Raw genomic sequence first — 26,194 nt, forward strand, 5'->3', positions numbered from 1 at the left:
CTAGAACACACATACTGTACATATTTTTTGTGTTTCATTGCTAACATTTTTAAAAACATTCTCATCAATAGCGTCTCATTCGAGCGTCTAACTTTACAAAAAACTTGAGAATTAAAAACACTCACAACACAATGCATTTCATTTTAATAACACTGTTTAGGGCGGCGTGTTTGTCCTGCATCTGTGCATGAAATCCCTGTCTTTTACCTGACATTTGCAGTTTTGTGTCATGTTGTGTCATACGGAACTGAACAAGAAATTCTGACACATTTTTTCCATTTTGTTCCACAGAAAAACTATTTTAGGATAATAATTTGCGAGCCGCTTTTCTAAAAAGTGCTTTTCACTGTTTCTAATTCATGCTCATGTTCTCAAGGCAAAGATTTCATTCTTTTTCACACAAAAACCCATCAAACTCTGAAATTGTAGTGATAATTGTGCTCTGGTGTTTGATTGTGATGGACAAATATGAATATAAAGCTAAATCTTACTTGATGTATCGAGGCTGTGCAGAATCACAGTGGGAGCTCCTGGTCCTGAAAGAACAAGAACACCAAAACATCCATTTATTTCATATTTAACAATCTTATGCAGTATTTAGTATCATCTGTCATGACATTGTGATGAATAATGTCTGAAGAATCTGAGGGACACAGTTTGAATGTAATCTGCAGGTTTTCAAGATTTATTCAAGAGTTATTGAAGCAAAACAGTGAAAAAACAGCAGCTTCGAGGCATTTTTGTTGTTTACTGTCACTATTACCTCAACAAAGGGTCAAAGGTCAACTCTGATTCCCTGCACACAGACCAGGACTGTCAAACGAGTTCCGTGACGGGGTTTTGTCATGAGGTCAGGCCTTTAAAAACATCAAGACTCGCCCGATTTGAATGGTTATTATCATTTTAAACTAGAATATACTCAAAATGGCACATTAATAGTTACTTTTTTATTTTACTTTACTGTACTTTACACCTTCACAAAGAATCCAGACGATTGTTCACATCCCAAAGTTTCAGAAACAGCTTCAGTTTGAATTGGGGCTTATTTTAATAGGACATTTTATGGGAAAAGATGGGCCTTAAGCTTCTAAAATAAACAAAATAAGTCACAAATAATACACAAAGTCCATTCAAATGTTTTTCACTTCTAATGCCTTTGATGCTGAGTGCAGTCAGTTCCTTTATAGTTGATCAAATCGCCCTGGTCTGCAGTTGGAGAACGATCTTAAATATGAATGCAAACTGCCATCATAAACCACTCTATAACTCTCACCGTAAAACAAACTTACTTTGTCCAACTGCTTTCATCTCGACCTTTGCTGACTCCCCCCCCCCCCCCCCCCCCCCCCAGGGTCATAGCTGAGGTCTTTATTACCCACAATGCCCCAATAACGCTCCGGTAATGTTCCAAATTAAAACGGGGTGTATTTCTCGACAGGCCGAGGCGAGGCGGTCAAAAGCGCGCCGAACTTTGCCGCTCCTGCCGCCACTTTCTTTATTATTTTTATTGCTCTGGGAAACAGAAACGCAGTTATTGTCCAATATTTCACCCCGGCGCCGGCGCAAATGTGTTTCTGCTCCGTACACCGGAGAATAGAGCGAAACAATGCAATATCAAGTTTCTGGGATTAAATAAAAGGCGCGCGGGCCAATATGTTGCGTCAAAGTCTAGACGACAGGGACGCTAATTATTTAAATGATGATACTGACGATACTGGGTTGTTGGAGAGTGACGTGACAGATTGTAAACTCAATTAAACTCAATAAGAGATAATAATAAAGTGTGTTCTATGTATGTCTTTATCTATCCGTGGGTTTCAGAGTGATGAAAATCTAGAAACGTTGCCAATTCTTAACGAAATATTATATCTTTTGAATGGGCAAATGAAAATATCACAGGAAATAACAGGAAACAACAAGCCATAATCTGTTTTACTGTATATTTTAGGGTTATCTACTCTTTAAGCCCCAGTATGTACTTTTCACTCGTGTTAGGTGACGTGCCGGCTTCAGTTACTTTTAGTAGAGATACTGTAGTATAGAGATCGGTTGTAAAAAGCTCCAGAATAAGCTGATGTTTTGTATGTCCCAGCACCTGACTAAATGAGACATAAGAGGCTTTGTTTGAACACCGTAGCATTTGCTGAAACAAATGCTACGGCGTTCAAACAAAGCCTTCAGTCCACAAAGAGAGCGCTGCTGAAAATATAACTACACTGCTCTTTTACGGGTTTGTAGTGAAACAGCTTTGGAAGTCTAAAGGAATATCGCTTTAGATATTATTCTATTCTTTTTATAGTTGTACCCTGTATTTCAGCAGGAATTCATCGAGTGTATCGGGCCCATAGCTAAAGGTAAATAACCTGGACTAAACCTGGACTAATCTTGTACTTTACCTGGACTAAACTTGTACTTTACCTGGACTAAACCTGTACTTTACCTGGACTAAACCTGTACTTTACCTGGACTAAACCTGTACTTTACCTGGACTAAACCTGTACTTTACCTGGATTAAACCTGTACTTTACATGGACTAATCTTGTACTATACCTGGACTAACCCTGTACTTTACCTGGACTAACCCTGTACTTTACCTGGACTAACCCTGTACTTTACATGGACTAATCTTGTACTTTACCTGGATTAAACCTGTACTTTACATGGACTAATCATGTACTTTACCTGGACTAAACCTGTACTTTACCTGGACTAAACCTGTACTTTACCTGGACTAACCCTGTACTTTACCTGGATTAAACATGTACTTTACCTGGACTAAACCTGTACTTTACCTGGACTAACCCTGTACTTTACCTGGATTAAACATGTACTTTACCTGGACTAAACCTGTACTTTACCTGGACTAAACCTGTACTTTACCTGGATTAAACATGTACTTTACCTGGACTAAACCTGTACTTTACCTGGACTAAACCTGTACTTTACCTGGATTAACCCTTTACTTTACCTGTACACTATAGGATTTCATGTTTGTCGAGGTATTACTGAGAAAGCAAATCAAAAACAGCAGAAAAGTTACACAGTGCACCTTTAAGTCCAGGCGGCTCCTGAAATAGACAGGAGTGTATTTTTACCCCGGTGTGTCTAAGTGGGTCAGTTCAGTGTCATGAATCAAACGCTTTATGATGAGGGAGGCTCCGGTCACATCTGACACGGCCCAAGAGCGATGTCCGCTTTGAAACTTTAAACACGCGTTATATTTAGTTTCTGGGTATTTTGGGATGAAGTAGATGTGTGACATATGGATTCCGTGCACTTAAATAACCCTTCGACTTAAGGTCAGGGTTCAGGCATACTGTACATGTTATTATCGTTATCTTTTTCTAAAGAAAGTAGCATCTTAGTCACCTTTGAGTCAGAATGAACTACTATTACTACATCATACATTACAGCTTATATGTTAGAGCAGCAGCTTGTCTCGGTGACATGTGGGATGTTCCAGAATATGGCATTAAACGTATATCTATATTGCAAGATTTCAATTATAGATGTTTGATAGCTATAAAAAAAATACCTGGTGGTCGTCACTTGCTTGTCTCCATGGAGATATATACTTTTAATGACATACTGTGGAACATTCCAGACAAAGCAATAAGCTCTCCATGGAGACAAGCAGCACCTCCAGAAATAATGTATGTAGTTAAACATGATTTGTATGATTGTTATTCTCTTTATACAGGCGTGGAAACATGGTAAAGCCTAATTGTTGCGCATGTGCGTTAAACGTGTGACTCCACAGTGTTTACCTTTACACTGCAGGATGATGTGCTGATGCGACGGGCTGATGTCTGCGTCGAAGTACAGACAGTGAGCCTTGTTCAGGTCACAGGTCAGGCACCGGCGCGGGAACAGACCCACCGTTTTCACACTGGAAAGAGGGGGACATTTTCAGAGATCGCCTCCACGACCTCAACGTGTATTTATGTTGTCACACTGAACTGCAGCAACAACCACTCTTAGAAGTGAAAATCCTGAAATGAATGTGAATGGTGGGTGTCCAATTTCTAGACCAGTGCACCCTGGGAAATGTCCCCTCGCCCCTCGGGAAGACCCTCATCACAGGCACACGTCTAGACCGCTGGACATGCTACAGGCGCACAGACACACCTGAAGGTAGTGATTTATTTAAGCTTTGTGTTTGTGTGGGATAGAAGCCTATATAAGACTAGGGCTATACAACAGAAGGCCTGGGGGCCAAATCAGGCCCTCCAAGCCATTTAATCCGGCCCACAACCCTTTAAAAAAAAAAAAAAAACACATTTCTACAAGTCTAGTCCTAGTTTAATTCTGGTTCAGTTCTGGATGGGCAATTTAGCAAAGCAATGTTGGTAAAGCATTTTGTATTTCATTGTATGTGTATTGTTGTATATGTATCCCTCACACAATCATCAGTAGTAGAATCAGTAGTTATTTCATTGTATTAGCTACATTTATTGAAACAGTGTTGGGGGGGATTTTTTTTGAGGCCCAAAGAGTTGTTAGAGCAGTGTCTTGTGGTGCACCTCCGGCCCAGAGACTTTTGCCCACCGTAAAATCTGGCCCTCAGATTTTATCAAACATTTTGCCCCTTTGTCCCCAGTTTGCCCCATTTTTGAAAAGTGTATAAGTGTACTTCCTGGTTCGACATGCGGTAGAGGTAGTTCCACAACTGTTACGAGAGCCAAAATCCATATGCATTGCAGGAGAGTTGACAATAATACCTGCGTAACACCTTTATTTTGTCGAATGATCGGTTGAACAGTCAGAAAATGGTGCCAGTTGCGTGTCTCACCTGTAGAGCTGCCGTTTGCGCGGAGAGCCCTCTGTACTCAGGAAGTAACTGTGAAGAAAGACCATCACAAGTGGATTAAACGTGTCCGTCTGATTTGAAAAGCCGACAAACACGCTACACACAAACACAGCTACATCGTGGACCTACAGGTTGTCCGAGTTTTCGTCGTAGGCCACGATCTTGGTCACCTCCCAGTTCCCAGAGGTCAAATGTCGCACTTCGTTCTGGTCCGCTCTGAACTGCTGGCGGCATCACACAAGCGGTTATAGGTGTGTGTCATTTGTGTTGACCGTTCAGGCGGTTGTGTTACCTGTGTGGTGAACATGGCGATGTGGTGGAACTCCCCTCGTCCGCCCTGTTTGACCGGGACGGTGAGGAAGAACCGGCTGCCGTCGCGAGCGAAAACCGGCTCCTGCGTCTGGTAAAGAACATAAATAGTGTGTATGTTACGTCATTGTTCAATCGTCGATACAGCCCTAATATACATGTGTACGTTTGTGAAAAAGTGAATTATTTTTCCGACTTTTTGCGTTTTTATATCATTTTTTTAGGACCAGACGCTATTTTCTCTTTATTTATCCAAGCATGAGTTTTTTTGTGTGTTTTTTTTCATTGGACTTCCCATGTTCATAACTATTTGTAATGAAACTATGACTAAAAAAGATGTAAACCAAATCTTACTGGACTCGACCGACTAAAAAAGCAGCCACTTTGGACCTGGAAGCCACCAGTCAATTATTACTGATGTATTTTCATGTTTTGATAATATTAATGTCCAAAATGCTCTGAAACGTAAGAATGTAAAATTGACTGCAAATAACCTTTTACATTTAAAATCCTATTCAGTACAACCTTCTCTTAAAATCATTCTTCTTATAAGTGTTAACATAAACATACATCATATTTATACATCATATTTAACATAATTTGAGAGAATCCATGTTTTTTTAATTTGTAATAAAACTATGACTAAAAAAAATCCAAACCAAATCTTACTGGACTCGAGCGACTAAAGAAGCAGCCGCTTTGGGCCTCGGAGCCACCAGAGGGCCCCCAAGAGCGTCTAAAATTATATTGCAAATTATGAATATTTTTGCGTTGCACTTCAGGCATTTTTTGAATCCCGAAGAAAACAGGAACGTTCATGGATTTAAACAGACATCAAGGCGTCTGCACCCCGATGCCGGTGCTGTTCTTGTGGCTACAGGTGTTTTTTTCAGCTTAATATTTGTGTTTGATGTTGGAAATACAAACCCAGTTGGTGCTTGGGGCCCTGAAGGCTGAGGCCGGCTCTGATTATGAAGGTTATTTTGCGGTGGGACGTCAGAGTGCTTAAAAAAGGCACTGATCTTTAATACCTCTGCCTACTTTATCAACAAACCTTTTCAAATCTATGAACAATAACAACAAAACAAATCAAACACAGAAAGTGCTAGTTTTACAGCTATGTTAAAAGTAGGTGAGGGCAATATTAATACATGGATATGCATACTTTTAAGACGGTATTATGTCTTATAAAATTAGTCCTGTTTTAGTCCTGTTTTAGTCTTGTTTTAGACCTCTTTTAATCCATGGGTAAGACCTGCTTTAGTCTTGGTTTAGTCCTGGTTTCTTCCCAGGTTTACTCTGGTTTCAGTTTTGCTTTAGTCCTGTTTTAGCCCAGGCCTGTTTTAGTCTTGCTTTAGTCCCAGTTTTGTCCAGGGTTTAGTCCTGTTTTAGTTATATTTTAGTCCATTATTAAGACTTGATTTAGTCTTGGTTTAGTCCATGGTTTTGTCCTGTTTAAGTCGTGTTTTAGTCGTGTTTTAGTTATATTTTAGTCCATGGTTAAGACATGGTTTAGTCTTGGTTTCGTCCATGGTTTCGTTCTGTTTTAGTCTTGTTTTAATCCTCTTTTAGTCCATGGTTAAGACCTGGTTTAGTCTTGGTTTAGTCCATAGTTTTGTCCTGTTTTAGTCTTGCTATATTCGTGGTTTTCTCCCTGCTTTACCCTGTTTTAGTCTTGTTTTAGACATCTTTTAGTCCATGGTTAAGACCTGGTTTAGTCTTGGTTTTGTCCATGGTTTCGTCCTGTTTTAGTCTTGTTTTAGACATCCTTCAGTCCATGGTTAAGACCTGGTTTAGTCCATGGTTTTATGTTGTTTTAGTCTTGCTTTAGTCCCTGGTTCAGTCCTGTCTTTTAGTCTTGTTTTAGTCTTTAGTCAGTTCAGTTTTGTATTATTCCATGTTTAAATATCCAACAAACAAACAAACGTGAGCGGACTGTAAAACTACCCACAAACCTGAATAAATATCACTCCATACTTCAATTTGCTGCATTTTTATCCTAAACAATATACAAAGTTTGCATATCTTACATTCTCAATATCACACACTTTATGATATATTACTCACATCTCGTTAAAACATAAGATAAAGGTCGATAAACGGCTTCTCGTGGTGGAACCAGAACTCTATATCTCACACAATCACACACTTTTGGAAGGTTTGGTCAGTGTATTTATCGCTCTCTTTGGCGCGGGCCGTGTTGTAATAAAACTGCTGTCAGAACATCGCCGCGGCCACAAAGTTTTACAGCCAGAGAAGGAAATTGATTATGAATAAATAAACCACGTCTCCGAGTGCTTAGAGGAAATATGAGGAGTGTGAGTTTGACGGACGGGGCTCACAGGGACTTACCTGCTTCGACAGCCAAAGTTCAGAGCTTTCCTCGTGTCTCTGGAAAAGAAAAGAGTTACTGTCAGAAAGGATTTATCGTTTATGTTTTATGGAGCTGTTTGTTCATCCAAATGTAAAATCCATTTGTGAATATTACGCTGATGACTTACTGTTACATTTTGAGGTGAAAATCACTGTTTTCCAGACTTTTTTAGGCTCTTTGAGTGATAAATGTGTTCACTAGAGTAGCATTTTGTCAATTATTACTGTTGTATTTTCATGTTTTGATAATATTCATGTCCAAAATGCTCTGAAACGGTCTTAAGAATGTAAAATTCACTACAAATAATATAAACATACATCATATTTAACATAATTTATTTAGAGAACTGTTAAAGAGCCTATAATAATAACACATTTTAAGGTACAATATAGAAAATATAATGATAAACAATAGATTTGAAAAAGTACTTTATGCCACTAATGCAATAAACAAGAGCAAATTAAAGAAATAAAACATCAACTGGAATAAATAAATAGCAAAATAAAGCACACAAGTGTAGTTTGAGTCCATTATGAGTTAGTGAAGTTTATTTGATTTGATACAGTTTAAATCTTAATGTGCAGGAGTTTAAAGTGGGTTTAATCCTTCATTTGTCCAGGAGTGTTCCATCTTAGACAAAGATTCAGTTGTCGTCATCTGGACACATCCAAGAGTCTCAATCTGTGGACCTGAACTCTGTATGTATTCTACTTTGGCCTTGTGGGAGGAGCTTCCTGATAATAACCTTTCCTGTTAAAATATTTCTCACCATAATCTATGTTTTTTTCTATATGTTTATGTTGAGTGTCAAATTGTGTGTGATTTTAACTGTAGCACGACTATATAAAACACTGTAAGAACCTTTATTTACATGTAACTAAAACCCTTTAACCCTAAATACAATGTAATTACATGTTATTACAGGTTAGCTGGGTTATTACACGTTTTAATAGTCAACTGAAAACTGTTTTATTCAGTCAGGCCTTTTAATTACAGTCGTTTAATTACAGTTGATGTGACTGTATATTGTTGTATGTGTATTAGTCACTGTAAGTTTTGGATTTTTACTATTTTAATCTGTATTTCAACTATTTTTATAATGCACTTTGTGACTTCAGCAGGTGAAAGGTGCTATACAAATAAAACTACTACTTACTATTCTACTTATACTTACTTACTACTTACTTACTTACTACTTACTTACTTACTAAATAACAGTGTATCTACAATGCGTAACGTGTACTGTACGTGTTTTTGACTGTATGTTGTACGAAGTAATCAATATCTCAGTGGTCAGCGCCGTCAGCCCGCACCGGGGCAGCTGTGGCTACACACGGCACAATTATCAAAGGCATAATCATCATCACGACTAATACTTCAGCCGTTTTGTTCCGCGGCTACGACAAAGAGTTGAGCGTTCATCGTTAACAGCATCATTTGCATATTTGACTTCACGTACGGCTACGATTGCTTTTCAAATGGCCACAATAGACATTTTTCACTGCAAAGAAACAGTTGTATTTGACATAACCGCCGCTAACGAGCGCCACTTGACTTTCCCGCGTCACGTTTTTTTTGAAAATGTCTCCGGAGCGTTACAGATGCTTCACTACCATTTCTTTATCTTGTTTTTCGCTCGTGCATCTTGATTAAACTCGGAGGGGCTGAATGTGCCGGAGCAGAGGTTAATAAGTGTCGCTCTAAATACCCGCGGTACTCGTAACTTCACCGCCACATGAATAAACCATGCGGCTGTTCTTTCTTTGAATTTAAAACCCAAATCCGGCCCCCGACTACAAAGCAAATGCTAAACGCTCGCCACATAAAAGGAGGGGAATTATTCAACCTGACAAAAGAGGAGGAGAAATGTGAAAAAGATAAAAATGCGCCGAGGGAGTTTAGAAAATGACTCAGATTTTTCATTTGTGCAGGACTTTACAGTAAAAACCATGGGAACACAAACACACGGGGCAAATTGGGATATTATTATATTGTAAGTAATGGACGATAAAGTACATGCAAATCACACTGAGTAAGAGTCTACACATGTACTTTACAGAAACGTTGATGTTTTTAAGTGCCAGCTTTATTCGTTATTGACAAAAGTGTACATTTTTATGATTTTAATATAAAGGCGCCGCATGCAGCAGTCGGAGGACAACGATTTCCAATCTTTTTTCCCTTTATGATCATTTGTTTAACTTTTTTGCATGTTTTTCAATGCAGTTGTTATTTATTCTGATCATGTTTAATGCACTAAATAAACTATGAAGTAATATTATTCCAACATTACATCCTGTATTGTTGTAACTGTAATCATCAATCATCACGTCAGTCGTGGTCCAACCAAAGCTACTTTTACAGAATGAAACTGGCAGAGAGTAAAGTCCTGTAAATTAAAAGGATAAAACAGCCACGGCAATTCTTAACTGATGTCGACTAAACATTAAGCATTATCCATTTGCTGTTGGACTCACAAACACTTAATAACCATGGCAACGACCCTTTGCACTGCTTGTTTTTGCACTCAAACTGTAAACTGTGTGTGTACTGTATATTCTGTCAAAGTATTTAGTATAAGTTTATTGTTATCTTCTTTTGTTACCCAATTTTTTCATTCATGCCGTATTGCTATTTTTTTCTTTAATATACTGCAATTATATTTGTTGTTTCCTGTTGCACTTCATCAACTAAGACAGTTCCTAGTTTGTGAATCTTGTTTTTATTCACGGACAATGGCACTGAACCTTTTTCTGACTCGGATTCTTCTGAAAACACGAAAAATTATCCATTCGTGTTTTTTGACCTTTGCTGCACGTTTTTGTGTTGGCCAAATGCGACAGCGAAACCGCCAAAACATTTTCAAACAAAATCATTTATTAAAACAAGGTTAAACCGGTGATATTTGTGTCATCGTGTCGTTTTATGCGATTGCAGTTGTTTGTCTCGTTTCTGGTTCAAAGGTTTGCTCAGGACATTTTGAAATGGCCAAATATTTCATCAAATTAAAAGTGAAAAGTGAATATTTGACTTTTTTCAAGGAGAACAGCAGAACGTTTTTACATTTACAGCAGTGATACGCGTGTGATGAATCTGATTAACATTTTATCTGAGTGTTAATGAGTGTTGAGTCTTTGTGTCTTTTATTCTCTTTTATCTTGTGTGTTTTATTGTCTTTTATGTGCGACGTGACCTTGAGAGTCTTACATTGCCAATATTAGTATTACTTGATAACTTTGTAGATATAAACTACTGAAAAAAAATATATTTGGGAATTAGTACTGTATGTTCCCATTTCACTGCATGGACGACACTCACGGACAAATATCTGACTTCTTTCAAGCTTAAAGATGGTTTCAGTCCATTCTAAACTGTTCATCCTACTTTAAATACAAAGCATGTTTGGCTAGTTTTTAAAAAAAAGAAGCAAATTGCAGGACAAAAACACAAACAAACATCAACTACACAGTTAAACAAGTATAAAAACAGTCTCAGCGAGTCCAGAGTCCGTTAAAGTACCGGTCGACCTTTTCCAAATGAAGTTCGAATGTTATATTTTCCATTTTTCTCCTTTCTATTATCACGTCAGATCACCACATGACGCTTGGGTTCACGACTGATAAAAAATGCAGATGCAGAGAGCGTCTTTTGCGATGTAAAAGCGACCACAGAACTCACCGTGACACAGGCTCCGGTGGTGGTGTCGCACACGGTCAGGATGGAGATGTTCTGAGGCCGGTTCAGCCAGCGCACGGCGGTCTTGGTTTTACTGATCCACTTCACCATCGTCACGTAGTGTTCTCTAACAACGACAGTAAACACATGAAGTACAACGTTAAATGTACCGTATTTTACAGACTTTTTCATCATTTTGGTGACTTATACTCCGGAGCGACTTATATGTGATATTATTTGTTATTTTCACACTGACAACCACAAGAGGGCGCTCTAGGCTCTAAGCGACGCAGAAGAATCTGCACTTCCTCTTCCTCTGGAGTTTGTGGAGTTGTTTAGAAGTGACACAGAGGAAGAAGAATTCAATGGATTTAGTGATTTGGGGTAAAACTGATGCTTTGGTAAACTTGTTAGCATGTTCTTTATGCTATAGTTATCTGAATAACTGTTCATATGTTACGTTAACATACCAGACACTTACCACAGTTCTGTCTGTGCCTCATGTAGCTGAAGGTGTTAGCGTTAGCATACGTACACCTATTCACTATGTTCTCTAATCTGTTATTATTTTAAACTGCATTTCAAGATGAAATGTCTGTTCTTGGTCTTGGATTTAATCAAATACATTTCCTCCCAAAAATGCGACTTAAACTCCAGTGCGACTTATATAATACATAAGTCGCATTTTATGTTTTTTCTTCTCTATTATGCATTTTTTGGCTGGTGCGACTTATACTTCGGAGCGACCTTTAATCCGTGAAATACAATAATAGCTGTAAATTTATTTGCTGCATAGGCTGAGGTTTAGGTCTTTTATAGCTTAAGTTTAGATGTGGTTCTTTGGATTCTTTTGGCGTTTTTCACTTTATATTGGCAGATTTTTTTCGCTAAAACTCTCCAATGTCAATGAATAAATGTCTCGATTAAATCAATAAAGTAAATCAATAATCATTAACATGTTAATTCATACTGAGCACAAAACATTACAGCGTGTGTGCAGCGTTTGACTTTTCCGGAGGAGCGTGCACCATCTGCTTGTCTCCGTGGAGCTACAGGTTTTAATGCCGTACTGTGGAACATTCCAGATGCGAGCAGGTGACGGACCCGCCGCAGAACGGTTATCGTGCACGTTACAGAAATGACTGAGCTACCGTTCGTCCCACATCGCGGACTCTTAAATAAACTGCCGGTTGTAGAAGAATAGAAAGCGTTTTGTTGGATGGGTCGGTCCGTGTCTCAAGGAGGATGGAGTGACCGTGACACGAAGAAGCCTCAAAACCAGACGGAAAACAAACTTTGAAGGGAAAAAAAGTGTGAAGCGTTTGAAGTTTTGTGTAGTCGAACTTCAATCAAGTTTTCCAGATAAGTCTTTGCTTTAGGCGTGTCGTAAACAGTGTCGTTCTCCTCAAAGCCGCTCAAGGTGAAAAGAGACTGAGCAGCGACCGGTTCAGGCAGGTAAATAAAGGAGTGGGTTGAAGTACCTTTATTGTTGGTGTGAGTATTGATTTGTTGTGGTATTTTTACTATATTTTTTATTTTCTTCGGTATAAGATAAGATAAGATGATCCTTTATTATCACACGAACCACCTCGGACTCTAAGGGCCTCGAGGGACCGGCCTCCTGCTGGTGCCAGAGCCAAGACCAGACACGGAGAATCTGCGTTCCAGGTCTATGGGGCAAAGGTCTAAAAACACTAAAAACTGTTTTGTTTAGCCGCGCCTATGACTGATTTTACCTGGTTTTAAATACTACATTATTTTTATTCTTTACTTTACTCTGATGTACATTGTTTTTACGTTTTTATAAACTGCATTGTGTTTTTAATTCTTGTTTTAAATTGTGTTTTAAACACTGTAAAGCACTTTGAATTGCAGTTTGTATGAATTGTGCTTTATAAATAAATTTGATTTGATTGATTTGATATTGTCCACACATGGGGAAATTTCATTGTTGCAACGCAGTAGATACAGGGGGAAAGGACAGATAACTTATAGGAAGTTTAAAAAAATAATAGAATAACAAAAAACTCTTTTAACAAAACTCCTCTCATATCTTAATAGGGAATGGAGGAAAATAAATAAATAAAATAAGATGATAAAAATAAAAAATAATAAAATAAAATAAAGTAAAAATAGCTAGCATAAGACTAAATAATACTAATACTAATGGTAAGTAAACACTCTTATTTACATCAGTTATATGCACATGAATATGACAGTAATTGCACATGAATATCACGGAATTGCACATGGTTAAGTCAGTATTGCACATGAATATGACGGTATTGCACATGGTTAAGTCAGTATTGCACATGAATATGACGGTACTGCACATGGTTAAGTCAGTATTGCACATGAATATGACGGTACTGCACATGGTTAAGTCAGTATTGCACATGAATATGACAGTATTGCACATGGTTAAGTCAGTATTGCACATGAATATGACGGTACTGCACATGGTTAAGTCAGTATTGCACATGAATATGACGGTACTGCACATGGTTAAGTCAGTATTGCACATGAATATGACGGTACTGCACATGGTTAAGTCAGTATTGCACATGAATATGACGGTACTGCACATGGTTAAGTCAGTATTGCACATGAATATGACAGTATTGCACATGGTTAAGTCAGTATTGCACATGAATATGACGGTACTGCACATGGTTAAGTCAGTATTGCACATGAATATGACGGTACTGCACATGGTTAAGTCAGTATTGCACATGAATATGACGGTACTGCACATGGTTAAGTCAGTATTGCACATGAATATGACAGTATTGCACATGATTAAGTCAGTCAAGTATGTCAAGTATTGCACGTGTTCAGGGCAGTGTTTGTTACACAGTCTGACAGCAGCAGAAGGAAAGACCTCTCTAAGTCACACTGAGATCTGTAACTCATTTTCACGGCGGTCCTGGTCCCAGAGAGGAGCTCGTGGCACATGTTTTTAGTGTTAAGGACAAACCTGAGCACCGGCCGACACTGGGAGAACATGCAAACTCCTCCACGCCAACCAACTCCGATTTCCTCCTTTCGTACACTTTAGCTCTCATCAGGTTAAATCTGATTCCTCCTGCACCTGCACTGCGCGTTTGGACCAGAGTTATTCGGCGAGATATGAGGAGCAGATACGATCGACCGCTCTCTACGGACTGAATAATATTAGACTTTTTTATTTACTGGTGAGTGTCCTTGGTCTTTGCATTGGAAATAAAGGCTCCGACAGACTGCAGAGCGAGGACACGGGGTAAAGTGCGTGAGTTTGCAATTAAAAGGAGATGGCGAAGGTAAAGTGAACATTGGAGATTTTAAAAAGTGAAATGTAGACTTAGAGAGAGGATTGAGAAGGACTGTTGATAATAACGTCTTAAAGGGAACATATATTACATTATTGGGGCTTAAATTCCTTTAGAAACACGCTTTTGGTCACCTTGTCATTAGTATTTTGCATTTTCTAACCTAAAATAAGGTCTACATTGGAAAAACCCATGTAGTGAGGATGAATAATGAAAAAATAAACACATTAAGCCATTATAGACAAAATGACAGCTATATTAATAGAGCCATGTTTTATTTGTGAGCTGGATTCAACAGCAGAAATGCTCAGATGGTTAAGGACTTAAAAACTGTGCAGGAGAAGTCTGGATTTCTACACATCTATTGGAGGAACATTGAAATGGAATTATTTCTGAAGCATATATCAAGACTATATTTTAAACTGAAATAATTAAACAGGTGTGAATGATGCAAAATGCGACTCTAGGATGTTTAGAAGAGGGGACAACAATTTACCAAAATTCAAAAAAGTCAATTTTGCATAATATGTGTCCTTGTGAAATTAAGAAATCAAATTGATTGACAAAATAAACTATTTAATGATCTAATATACAAGTATTATTCTTTTGGATGCCACAAGTGCATTGGTAATTTATGTATTTAACTTAACATAATTATAATTCAAAGTGGAAAACAGAGAGCACTGACGTGGCGCATTTTAAATAAGGCTAAAAACAATAGTGTTGAAGTATGTAGTGATGCGTTTTGCATGGAAATGATCTGAACAAATCTGGTGAAACAGGGAAAAGAAATCAGCCCAAAAAACTTGAGCAAACACATCTGCAGGTGCTTCTACAAGGCAATATTTGGGCTCATTCAAGAATGTTTGATTAGAACTTCCACTTTAAGAAGATGCTCACGACGAGCTCTTACCAAAGAACAAGCTGTAACGAACATGTTTAGTTATAGAAACATGAATACGTATTTTCTAAACTTCCAAATGGCTCGACACGACATGTGACAATGGAGTGAGGAGGAAAGAAAAAGAGTGAAGGAAGAAGTTCACAGACTATTGCTGTTTTACACTTCACAGACTGTGATTAAACATGTCTAACACACAGAAGCACAGTCAGTGTTACATGATTACAGCTCTCCAACTTAGAAACTAATAATATACTTAATATATAAGTAATAATCATGGACAGTAAGATTTTTTTGCAACATAACAGATCACATGTTTAACCCTGTTTACACATCACGATGTAAAAACTTTACAGGTCTCACCGTAGTTTGAGGCTCTCTGGAGGCATCAGCTCCAGAGTGTGGGTCGGCCCGTAAAGATTCACCACAAACAGCTTCACGGCCGGGTTGGGCTGTCCGGCCTGAGCACAAGATCACAGGAGAAAAACACTGGATTTGACTTGACTGAACACAGTAAGTCCTCAAATGTCCTCCCAGAGCATAAAACTGAACTAAACTGGAGCCAAAACCAGATCAGAGCAGGATCAGGGCGTAGAGCGGCTCCGAGCCGCTCTGCTCCACTCTTCATGGAGATCACATGACACAGGAGCAGGGGGAAATCAAGTAAAAGCTATTAAAAACATAAACAGCTAATTCAACACACAGCAATGTTTTTACCATTAAATTAAGATAATAATAATGTGGTTCGTCACCCTGTGTTTAGCTGGAACCATTTTATTTCTCATTTGTGTAATTATATAATGTAATCTATTGGTGGAAAATTAATCCTATAAATTAATTAGCATTAGCTGTGTGGTAATTCTCTTATCTGAACATACTCTGAATATATATCATTTCAGCCTAATTCATAATGAATTATTACTGTGGAAAAATCAAGCCCATTAATATGGTAAGTTTGCTTATGTAGAATAGCAAAGAACGTATGATTTCTGTTTGTGCAGTGGAGGTGGTTTAGGCCTGGTTTAGTCCTTAGTTAGTCCTGGTTTAGGCCTGGTGTAGTCCTTAGTTAGTCCTGGTTTAGAGCTGGTTTAGTCCTTGGTTAGTCCTGGTTTAGGCCTGGTTTAGGCCTGGTTTAATACTGGTTTAGTCCTGGTTTAGAGCTGGTTAAGTCTTTGGTTAGTCCTGGTTTGGAGCTGGTTTAGTCCTTGGTTAGTCCTGGTTTAGGCCTGGTTTAGGCCTGGTTTAATACTGGTTTAGTCCTGGTTTAGAGCTGGTTAAGTCTTTGGTTAGTCCTGGTTTGGAGCTGGTTTAGTCCTTGGTTAGTCCTGGTTTAGAGCTGGTTTAGTCCTTAGTTAGTCCTGGTTTAGGCCTGGTTTAGTCCTTATTTAGTCCTGGTTTAGTACTGGTTTAGTACTGGTTTAGAGCTGGTTAAGTCCTTGGTTAGTCCTGGTTTAGAGCTGGTTTAGTCCTTGGTTAGTCTTGGTTTAGAACTGGTTTAGTCTTTGGTTAGCCCTGGTTTAGAGCTGGTTTAGTCCTTAGTTAGTCCTGGTTTAGAGCTGGTTTTGTCCTTGATTAGTCCTGGTTTTGAGCTGGTTCAGTCATTGGTTAGTCCTGGTTTAGAGCTGGTTTAGTCCTTGGTTAGTCCTGGTTTAGAGCTGGTTCAGTCCTTGGTTAGTCCTGGTTTAGGCCTGGTTTAGGCCTGGTTTAATACTGGTTTAGTACTGGTTTAGAGCTGGTTAAGTCTTTGGTTAGTCCTGGTTTGGAGCTGGTTTAGTCCTTGGTTAGTCCTGGTTTAGAGCTGGTTTAGTCCTTAGTTAGTCCTGGTTTAGGCCTGGTTTAGTCCTTAGTTAGTCCTGGTTTAGGCCTGGTTTAGTCCTTAGTTAGTCCTGGTTTAGGCCTGGTTTAGTACTGGTTTAGTACTGGTTTAGAGCTGGTTAAGTCCTTGGTTAGTCCTGGTTTAGAGCTGGTTTAGTCCTTGGTTAGTCTTGGTTTAGAGCTGGTTTAGTCTTTGGTTAGCCCTGGTTTAGAGCTGGTTTAGTCCTTAGTTAGTCCTGGTTTAGAGCTGGTTTTGTCCTTGATTAGTCCTGGTTTTGAGCTGGTTCAGTCATTGGTTAGTCCTGGTTTAGAGCTGGTTTAGTCCTTGGTTAGTCCTGGTTTAGGCCTGGTTTAGTCCTTAGTTAGTCCTGGTTTAGGCCTGGTTTAGTCCTTAGTTAGTCCTGGTTTAGGCCTGGTTTAGTCCTTAGTTAGTCCTGGTTTAGAGCTGGTTAGTCCTTAGTTAGTCCTGGTTTAGAGCTGGTTTAGTCCTTAGTTAGTCCTGGTTTAGAGCTGGTTTTGTCCTTGATTAGTCCTGGTTTTGAGCTGGTTTAGTCATTGGTTAGTCCTGGTTTAGAGCTGGTTTAGTCCTTGGTTAGTCCTGGTTTAGGCCTGGTTTAGTCCTTAGTTAGTCCTGGTTTAGAGCTGGTTTAGTCCTTGGTTTGTCCTGGTTTGGAGCTGGTTTAGTCCTTAGTTAGTCCTGGTTTAGAGCTGGTTAGTCCTTAGTTAGTCCTGGTTTAGAGCTGGTCTTATTCAGAGGTGGGACCAGGTCATCACGTCTGAGTCAAGTCCCAAGTTAATGGCCCACAAGTCCAAGTCAAGTCCAAGTCAAGTCCAAGTCAAGTCCAAGTCAAGTCCAAGTCAAGTCCAAGTCAAGTCCAAGTCAAGTCCAAGTCAAGTCCAAGTCAAGTCCATGTCAAGTCCAAGTCAAGTCCAAGTCAAGTCCAAGTCAAGTCCAAGTCAAGTCCATGTCAAGTCCATGTTCTTTACTCTGAGTTTAGTCCTTTCAAGCGATTGTATCAAATTACAATTTACAGAAAACGGCTCATATTTTTGCATTTATATGATTTCTGTGACTTGTTCACGTCTATGTCTCGACTGTAAAGTGATAATGCTTTTAGAAACACATTTATTTTTGTGAGGAGAATCATCAAGTCATCTCAAGTCAAGTCCCAAGTCTTTGCCCATTTGATCAAGTCAAGTCTTAATAGATCAAAACAGTGACTCAAGCGTTACAAATCCACATCTGGTCTCTTGTGCACCAGCGATGTCATTGGTCAGACCTTGGGGTAGGGGTAGTGCTTGCCCCGGGGGTACACGGCCCCGGTGAAGCGGGGCAGGACCATGTTTGGGACCAGACTGTCGTTCAGGACCAGGAAGGCCAGTCTCTCTCCATCGGGGGACCACCAATGAGCCACGTGGGTTTTCAAAATCTCCTCTGAACACAAGCAAACACAAACAGGAAATCAGCACCAGAGTCAGTTACTACAACAGCGACACGGTGAGCAATCTGTGTTTGTAGCGCTGTGCATCAGATTTTTACTCATGAATACTTTTATTGACACTGTATATATATATATTCTGGTGAAACTGAGGCAAATAGTAAAAAGTTCAAACTATGTAGAAGGAAATCTGACGAGTTTTTCTTTTGTGTTCGGGAAATTGATATCGAAAGTCTTTTGATTAGATAAAATAAATATTGAATGAAGAATCTGACTCAATCAATATGAGGAAATAGTTTGTGATAAATTGTCCCGTAATATTGCCGAGCACTAAACGTCTTTGTTCACAGTTTTTGATGCAGTTTTTGAGTACAAATCAAACGTGAACTTTTACTAGGACAAAAGAAAGTGAAAAACATGACGGGAAACTGAAAAAACGTTGCGGATTTCTGCAGGAAAACGTAACCTTGTGTTAGCAATTTCACGTCAAATTATTATATGTTTTGGTTGGACAATGTCTTGAAAAACGTGCGTTTACTGAAACATTTGGTACAAGTTTGTTTTCCGCGTGTTATTTGTGAAACTGTAAAGCAACAGGAAATGCGACGTCGCCGTTCTGATTGCAGCAGTTTTCAAGTTATTCTATAAAACTGGCACGATATTTCAAAATACATAAAAATACATAAAATACCTTCGTAGAGCCAGTCCGCGATGCCGTTGAAGATGACTCCCTCTTTGCCCGACGACGTGAGCCTCAGCGAGTTGCTCTTCACGTCAGACTGGTAGTAGATGTTATTCTCAAATATGTACATCTGGAAATACACAATGCACAGGCGTAACATAAGGATTCATTTACCGTATTTTCAGGACTATAAGTTGCACTGGAGTATAAGTCGCACCAGCCAAAAAATGTATGATAGAGAAGAAAAAAGCATATATAAGTTGCACTGGAGTATGAAATGCGGTGAAAATAACAAATAATGTCACATATAAGTCGCTGCAGAGTATAAGTATAAGTATATAAGTATAAATATAAGTAAAAGTCGCACCCCGGCCAAAACTATGAAAAAAGATGAAACTTATAGTCTTGAAAATACGGTACTCAACACGTTTTGTAATGATTTTATGGTCGTTTGTATGTTTTTTCTGTGTTTTGAAAGTAGAAACTATATTATAGCTGCTAAATAAAATAAATAAACACACGTATAAAGGTTAAAAAAAACTACTTCATTGTGGCAAGTTAGTGTCAAGGTTAAAACACCAATAAATCACATTTATTTACTCTATACAGTTCATCAATTCACCTGTGCATGTCTGGTTTTACAGTCATATTCAGATGAAACAATACACGGGATAATTTGATCCCGAGCTTGGATATTATGCAGACATTACACAGTACAAACCTCATATAGTGAGTTTATTTTCTGTTTTAAAGCCATTAAATAAATGCGGTAAATGTGAAATTGGTGTTAGGTAACTATCAGAGGAACACACTCGGCGCTATTATTAAGTTATTTACATTTGAAGCCAAGTGTAATTGAATCACGCTTGTAAATACACACTTTAGCAAAGGAAGTCTGGCTAAATTGTTGTAATGTAATAGTCTTTCTGAGTAAAGGATCTCATAGCGTACGTCTGGGAGCCCGTCGATACCGTCTCACTGTTTCTGAGAAGCAATTATGGATACTGCAGTCACTTAGTCGTGTATTTGTATCATTAAGCACTTATTAAGCACTTTAAAACATTTTAGGTGAAGCAAACAAGTTCACCCACAACAAATACAGTGGACAATGCATAAGGAGTACTAGTAAATAAAGGTATAATGCAGAATGATTATGATTATATATGTATTAGCAGCAGGGGTTAGTACTGTTAGTAGTGTCTGAAAGGCCTTTATGTTAAGTGTATGTAAATATGGACCACAACTGTACAATCTGTGCGACTCCTGCTGCGTATCTTTAATATAACATATTCCATGCATTTAACGTGGAACAAACACAAGGATCCAGGCGTATACAGTTCTTTTTTTCAATTTTACTGGACAAATTCTCACAGAAACGTCGACCCAACAATAGTTTTACAGTTTATTTTAAGCAATATCTCACACTTTACCGCAAATTGTACTTGTTTTTAAGCTATTTTGAGATTAGAAAAGAGTAATTATTCCATCTTTTGTGATAGAAGAGCAAATTATCACAGTTTTACATTGGTTCGAGTCGCAGTTTGGGAAAAGAAAACGTGACGTGTTTGTGTAATATTTCACAAACAGTGTGATGGTCCTTTAGGTCTGGAACTCTCACACACACGTCTAAAAGTGTGGCAGCATCTCTGTGTCTCCATGACGATTAGATACGCTTCTAAATCTCATGGTTTTGTTCCCAAAGACTCTTTAAGCATTCCGATTTTTTTTTTAACTCAAATTGTTAGTATCCGCTCTGCTGAGACTCCATTTCCCATGTGCCCCTTGTGTTTGTCATGTGCTCCCATGTTTGTTTTTGTGGGCCATGTGTTCCTGTGTCTCCGCCCCTCACCTGCCCCTCGCCTGCCGTCTGCTACTTCCTGGATTTCCCAGTCTCCGCCACACCTGCTGTCAGTCTTCTCATTCCCTCAATTAGTTTCTCCTGCCACTTGTTTGCTCTCCACCAATCACCTGCTTCTCTGTGTGTATTTAAGTTCAGTCTCCCCTTTGTTCTGTGTCTGTTCGTCTGCCCCGCCCCTCCCCTCCCCTGCTTTGTTTTCCTGCCTGTCTACCTGAGCTAAGTTTGCGCTTTCCAGTTTTGACATTTTGGATCTTTTGTGTTTTTTGACTTTTGGAGTTTTTGGGATATTTTGTGTTTTCGCATTTTTTGGACATTCTCAACCTTTGTGCTTTGCCTTTGAATTTTGAATGTTTTTTTTTCTTAAATAAACTCTACTTTGCCTTTTATCTGGACTGCTTTTGGGTTTTTGCCACCGGGATCATAACACAAATGTAGAGTTTTGCAATGTGTGCAAACGAGTTGACAGATTTAAAGAAGGTTTCGGAACTCGTGCCAAAGCAATTAAAAATAACTGTCAAACAACGTTGAAAAGTACAATTTCTTAAGTAAATGTAACTGCGAATGTAACACTTCTGAGTTGTAGTAATGGTAGCACTAGTAATAATATCAGTAATAGATAGTAATGAATGTGATAGTAGTAGTAGGTTACTTTCACGTCTAAATAATTGTTAGTTTGCAGTAACTGAGCACAAAATGTTGAATACAAAGTCGGGCTCTACAAAGAAACTATTACAGAATAACAGACTTTGCCCTTTAAGCAGGGATTTTGGTGCAAAACTCAAAAGTCTAGTTAAACTCGGGTCCATTCAGGGCTGGAGCGGCGCAGATTTGAATAAAAACCGACGAATATTGTGATTTATGAAAGTGCTTTTGGGAATAAGAGGTCCCTTTATCATTTGGATCTGCGTAAGTGCCGTGGACGTTTGTCTTCTCAAGGTGCGGCGGCCGACAGCGTCTTCTTAAAGCTATTCAAAGTAAAAGCTCAGATGTTCCCGTGCGACGTCTCAAAACATGTTTTTCGATGCAGTGACACTATTTCAGACTTGTTTTTGTTATGGATTTTTGTGACGTATAAAAGGGACAAACAGGTTCTCTCAGATGGACAATTTTTTTCAGATTTTGATACTTAACGAAGGGCAAATCTGAGCACTTTGTGTTTTCTTGTGAATGTTATAATGGGCTCAAATGTGAGTTTGGGCTCATTATAACGCATTACCTAACATTCTTTTCTGCAGAACTGCACTTGTAATTCTCAGTGGAGGACAACTACTAAGTCTGATGTTTGGAGCGAATTATGTTGGAAAAATCTATCACAGTTTTTGGTGCTGCCCGGTGGTGGAGTGGTTAAGGCACAGCACACGTACGCCAGGCTCCAAGTGCAGCCGGTGGGAGAAAAAAGGCAAAATAGATCACATTTTTCCACAGGGAGATGCTAGTTACTGGGGAAACTGTGGTTGCAGACTGTTTTCAAGATAAGATAAGATAATCCTTTATTGTCCACACATGGGGAAATTTCATAAAGTTTTATTTTAGTATTACCATAACACTCGACTTCAGACTTCCCCAGAAAACGCACAAACTATGACATATTTCTAAAGAGAATTCAGCAAACACAGCTGGGCTAACTTTGCTTTTAGCAGCCAAATCATGATATACAAAACGTAACTTCACTCTGTTGGTTGAAACTACAATTTCAATTCATATTATTTGTTATTTTCACACTTTCAACCGCATTTAATACTACAGTGCGACTTATATATGTTTTTTCTTCTCTATTATGCTTTTTTTGGCTGGTGCAACTTATACTTATATTTGCACTTATATACTTATACTCCGGAGTGACTTATATGTGGTATTATTGTTATTTTCACATTTGCAACTGCGTTTCATACTCCAGTCCAACTTATATATGTTTTTTTCTTCTCTGTTATACATTTTTTTGGCTGGTACGACTTATAGTCCAGAAAATACAGTATCTTTATCTTATTTTGACACTTATTCCGCATATATATATCCAACAGTTCTCTCCATTTCTCCACTCGCTCACCGCTGGATCGTCTCTGTAATGACTCACGTTTGCTCAGATCCGCACAGCTCCGTGATTCATTTTCCACCATCCTTCTGCTTCTAAAATATTATTGTATTTTTTTTTATTAGAGCCGAGTCAGTGTCCGTCCCGCAGCCGTGAAAAGCCCTCAAACCTCGTGTCCGTGACGACTCCCGCACGTTCGAACCCGCCGCACTTTAGATTTCGACTGTACCGCGGCAGCTTGTCCGCAGCAGATAAACAACTGTGTGCGAGGGGAATTCATTTGCATGTAATTAGCGCCGCTCGGCTCGATGACAGTTTATGAAGAGGGATATCGAGATAAAAGTCAATTTAGTGAAATGGAAAAGAGCTGCCGTTTTAGCCGGTCCCTAATTTCAACAAACCGCATCTCGCATTGCGTTGGTAAATGACGGCTTTATATAACATCAAAATGCTTTATATAACATCAAAATCAGCTTATTTTTTTATCAACTTTGAGTCTAATAAAAGCACAGTCTGAGTTGTGTTTACCTGAGAGTATTATTTGATGAAGTTTTTGCGCATTTTTCACTTGAATAACATCACTGGTATCAACAGTACTTTTACTTATTCTTGTTTTCTGACTTTCTGAATGTGCATTATTGTGTTCTATATCAATGTTAAGTGAGATGTTGCATTTAACTTCTTCACCAAATGATTTATTCTTATATAAGTGACTGCCTTTTACTTTTTTCCTGTAAAATTAACAGTATTTTGAGTACGATTTTGGCCATTCTTCCCAATGCGGTAGCACGTGCACAGCCATCTAATCTAAAAAAAGATGAAACGACACGTTGATGGATGTTGTATTGGTAAATGAAAAGCACTGACCAGTTGTTGCCCTTGGACTCCCCAGGCAGCGTACTGCAGCACCGAGTTCCCCACCTCCGGAGGGTCCAGGGCCCAAACCTCTCTGGAAACAACACAGCGGTGCAGAACAGACACTCAAAACCACGTGTGAATCAATCCAAACACAAATACATGTATGTTTTAATGAGGGTTAAGCAAGGCACGTGTTTATACAGCACAATTCATGCACAAGCAACCCCAAAGTACTGCACAAAAGATGAATATACGGTATAATACATTACAGCAGTTCATCAAGACAATGCAAGACAAAAAAGGCAATAAATACTTGTACTGAATTCAACAGTTTATAATTTCACATAAATGCTGAGGTGATCTGTAATGTTTTAGCTCAGATTTAAAAGTCGGGGACAGATTTTAATTGCCGTGGCCGTGTTCCACAGACAATTCAGACAGTAAACCCGGGAACCCTTTGGAACGAGCATATCCTGACCATGTCCTGCCCATACCCTGACCATATCCTGACCATATCCTGCCCATATCCTGACCACATCCTGCCCATATCCTGACCACATCCTGCCCATATCCTGACCATACCCTGCCCATATCCTGACCATACCCTGCCCATATCCTGACCATATCCTGACCATACCCTGCCCATATCCTGCCCATATCCTGACCATACCCTGCCCATATCCTGCCCATATCCTGACCATATCCTGACCATACCCTGCCCATATCCTGACCATATCCTGACCATATCCTGCCCATATCCTGCCCATATCCTGCCCATATCCTGACCATATCCTGCCCATATCCTGACCACATCCTGCCCATATCCTGACCATATCCTGACCATACCCTGACCATATCCTGACCATACCCTGACCATATCCTGACCATACGCTGCCCATATCCTGACCATATCCTGCCCATATCCTGACCACATCCTGCCCATATCCTGACCATACCCTGACCATATCCTGACCATACCCTGCCCATATCCTGACCATATCCTGACCATATCCTGTCCATATCCTGTCCATATCCTGCCCATATCCTGACCACATCCTGCCCATATCCTGACCATACCCTGACCATATCCTGACCATATCCTGACCATACCCTGCCCATATCCTGCCCATATCCTGCCCATACCCTGACCATATCCTGACCATATCCTGACCATACCCTGCCCATATCCTGACCATATCCTGACCATACCCTGCCCATATCCTGCCCATATCCTGCCCATACCCTGACCATATCCTGACCATATCCTGACCATACCCTGCCCATATCCTGCCCATATCCTGACCATATCCTGCCCATATCCTGACCATATCCTGACCATAACCTGACCATTTGACGTTTGCTGAGACCTGTCAAAATGCCATTGCAGTAATCCCACCTACTAAACATAGAAGCCAATTCCAAGTTGTGTCTAGTAAGAACTCTCTTTTTAACTTTGGATATATTTTTAAGATTAGTCCTCTCAAAATACTAATGCGCATTTATCATAAGCGATACATGAGTTTCTGCACTGACCTTGTCTGGATGTTGTAGATGCTGTAAGACGCCATGTAGGAGTGACGATAAACCTGAAGCACAAACAGAGACAAAGGGAAAGAAGTTGAAGTTACCATCATATTTTATCCACTAAAGGTAAATTTTTAAGCCGATACAAAAAAACTGAATCTTGCACATGTTTGGGAAATCTGAAAAATGGATAGAGCCAGGTGTCAAGAAATTACACATAAATCAATGCTATTCCTTAACAGTCAGAGAATTCAACATAGAATATAAAACGACACAGAAACGTCAGACTTTGTGTGGCTTGCAAGGGAGAGACCAGCCGGCCGTCAGGCAGTTGTATACAGCCTGACGGCCCTCCAAGTCTTACGGCGTTTCTCCCTCTTGCAAGTGCTTTTATTTCACATTATGGATTTTACACATAATAGGCGGGTCACTTTTCTCATTGGTTAACTCGACATCCAGCACTTGTTTTTACAACTGTATTTTCCTTAGAGATAAGAGCTTGGGGAATGTTCGCCTAACCCCCGTAAACATCCTTTTGCCTCCTCTTACACTTTCACAGATTTTTTTCACACATGGCGTTTTTCTCTTAAACTAATGATGCAGATAACA

At 39.2% G+C, this 26,194-nt stretch overlaps 1 protein-coding gene across 3 annotated transcripts in view; it reads right to left on the reverse strand.

Moving 5' to 3' along the window:
* LOC140359961 (inactive dipeptidyl peptidase 10-like) overlaps positions 1 to 26,194 on the reverse strand; it is a 310,263-nt gene that overhangs the window by 13,238 nt on the left and 270,831 nt on the right. For 2 of the 3 annotated variants that reach the window (XM_072445245.1, XM_072445242.1), the window contains exons 6-17: positions 25,595 to 25,647; positions 24,071 to 24,152; positions 19,323 to 19,443; positions 18,473 to 18,627; positions 15,741 to 15,838; positions 11,172 to 11,295; positions 7,472 to 7,510; positions 5,103 to 5,210; positions 4,940 to 5,034; positions 4,793 to 4,840; positions 3,768 to 3,889; positions 492 to 536 (exon numbers count right to left, since the gene is read on the reverse strand). In XM_072445245.1, the coding sequence (XP_072301346.1) occupies positions 492 to 536; positions 3,768 to 3,889; positions 4,793 to 4,840; positions 4,940 to 5,034; positions 5,103 to 5,210; positions 7,472 to 7,510; positions 11,172 to 11,295; positions 15,741 to 15,838; positions 18,473 to 18,627; positions 19,323 to 19,443; positions 24,071 to 24,152; positions 25,595 to 25,647 (1,090 nt within the window). The remainder of the gene's footprint in view (positions 1 to 491; positions 537 to 3,767; positions 3,890 to 4,792; positions 4,841 to 4,939; positions 5,035 to 5,102; positions 5,211 to 7,471; positions 7,511 to 11,171; positions 11,296 to 15,740; positions 15,839 to 18,472; positions 18,628 to 19,322; positions 19,444 to 24,070; positions 24,153 to 25,594; positions 25,648 to 26,194) is intronic. The other variant, XM_072445243.1, reaches the window with a different exon arrangement.

The sequence above is a fragment of the Eucyclogobius newberryi genome, unplaced genomic scaffold, assembly GCF_026437365.1.
Source record: "Eucyclogobius newberryi isolate DKJ021-1_F unplaced genomic scaffold, fEucNew1.0.hap1 SCAF_14, whole genome shotgun sequence".
NCBI classification, from domain to species: domain Eukaryota; kingdom Metazoa; phylum Chordata; class Actinopteri; order Gobiiformes; family Gobiidae; genus Eucyclogobius; species Eucyclogobius newberryi.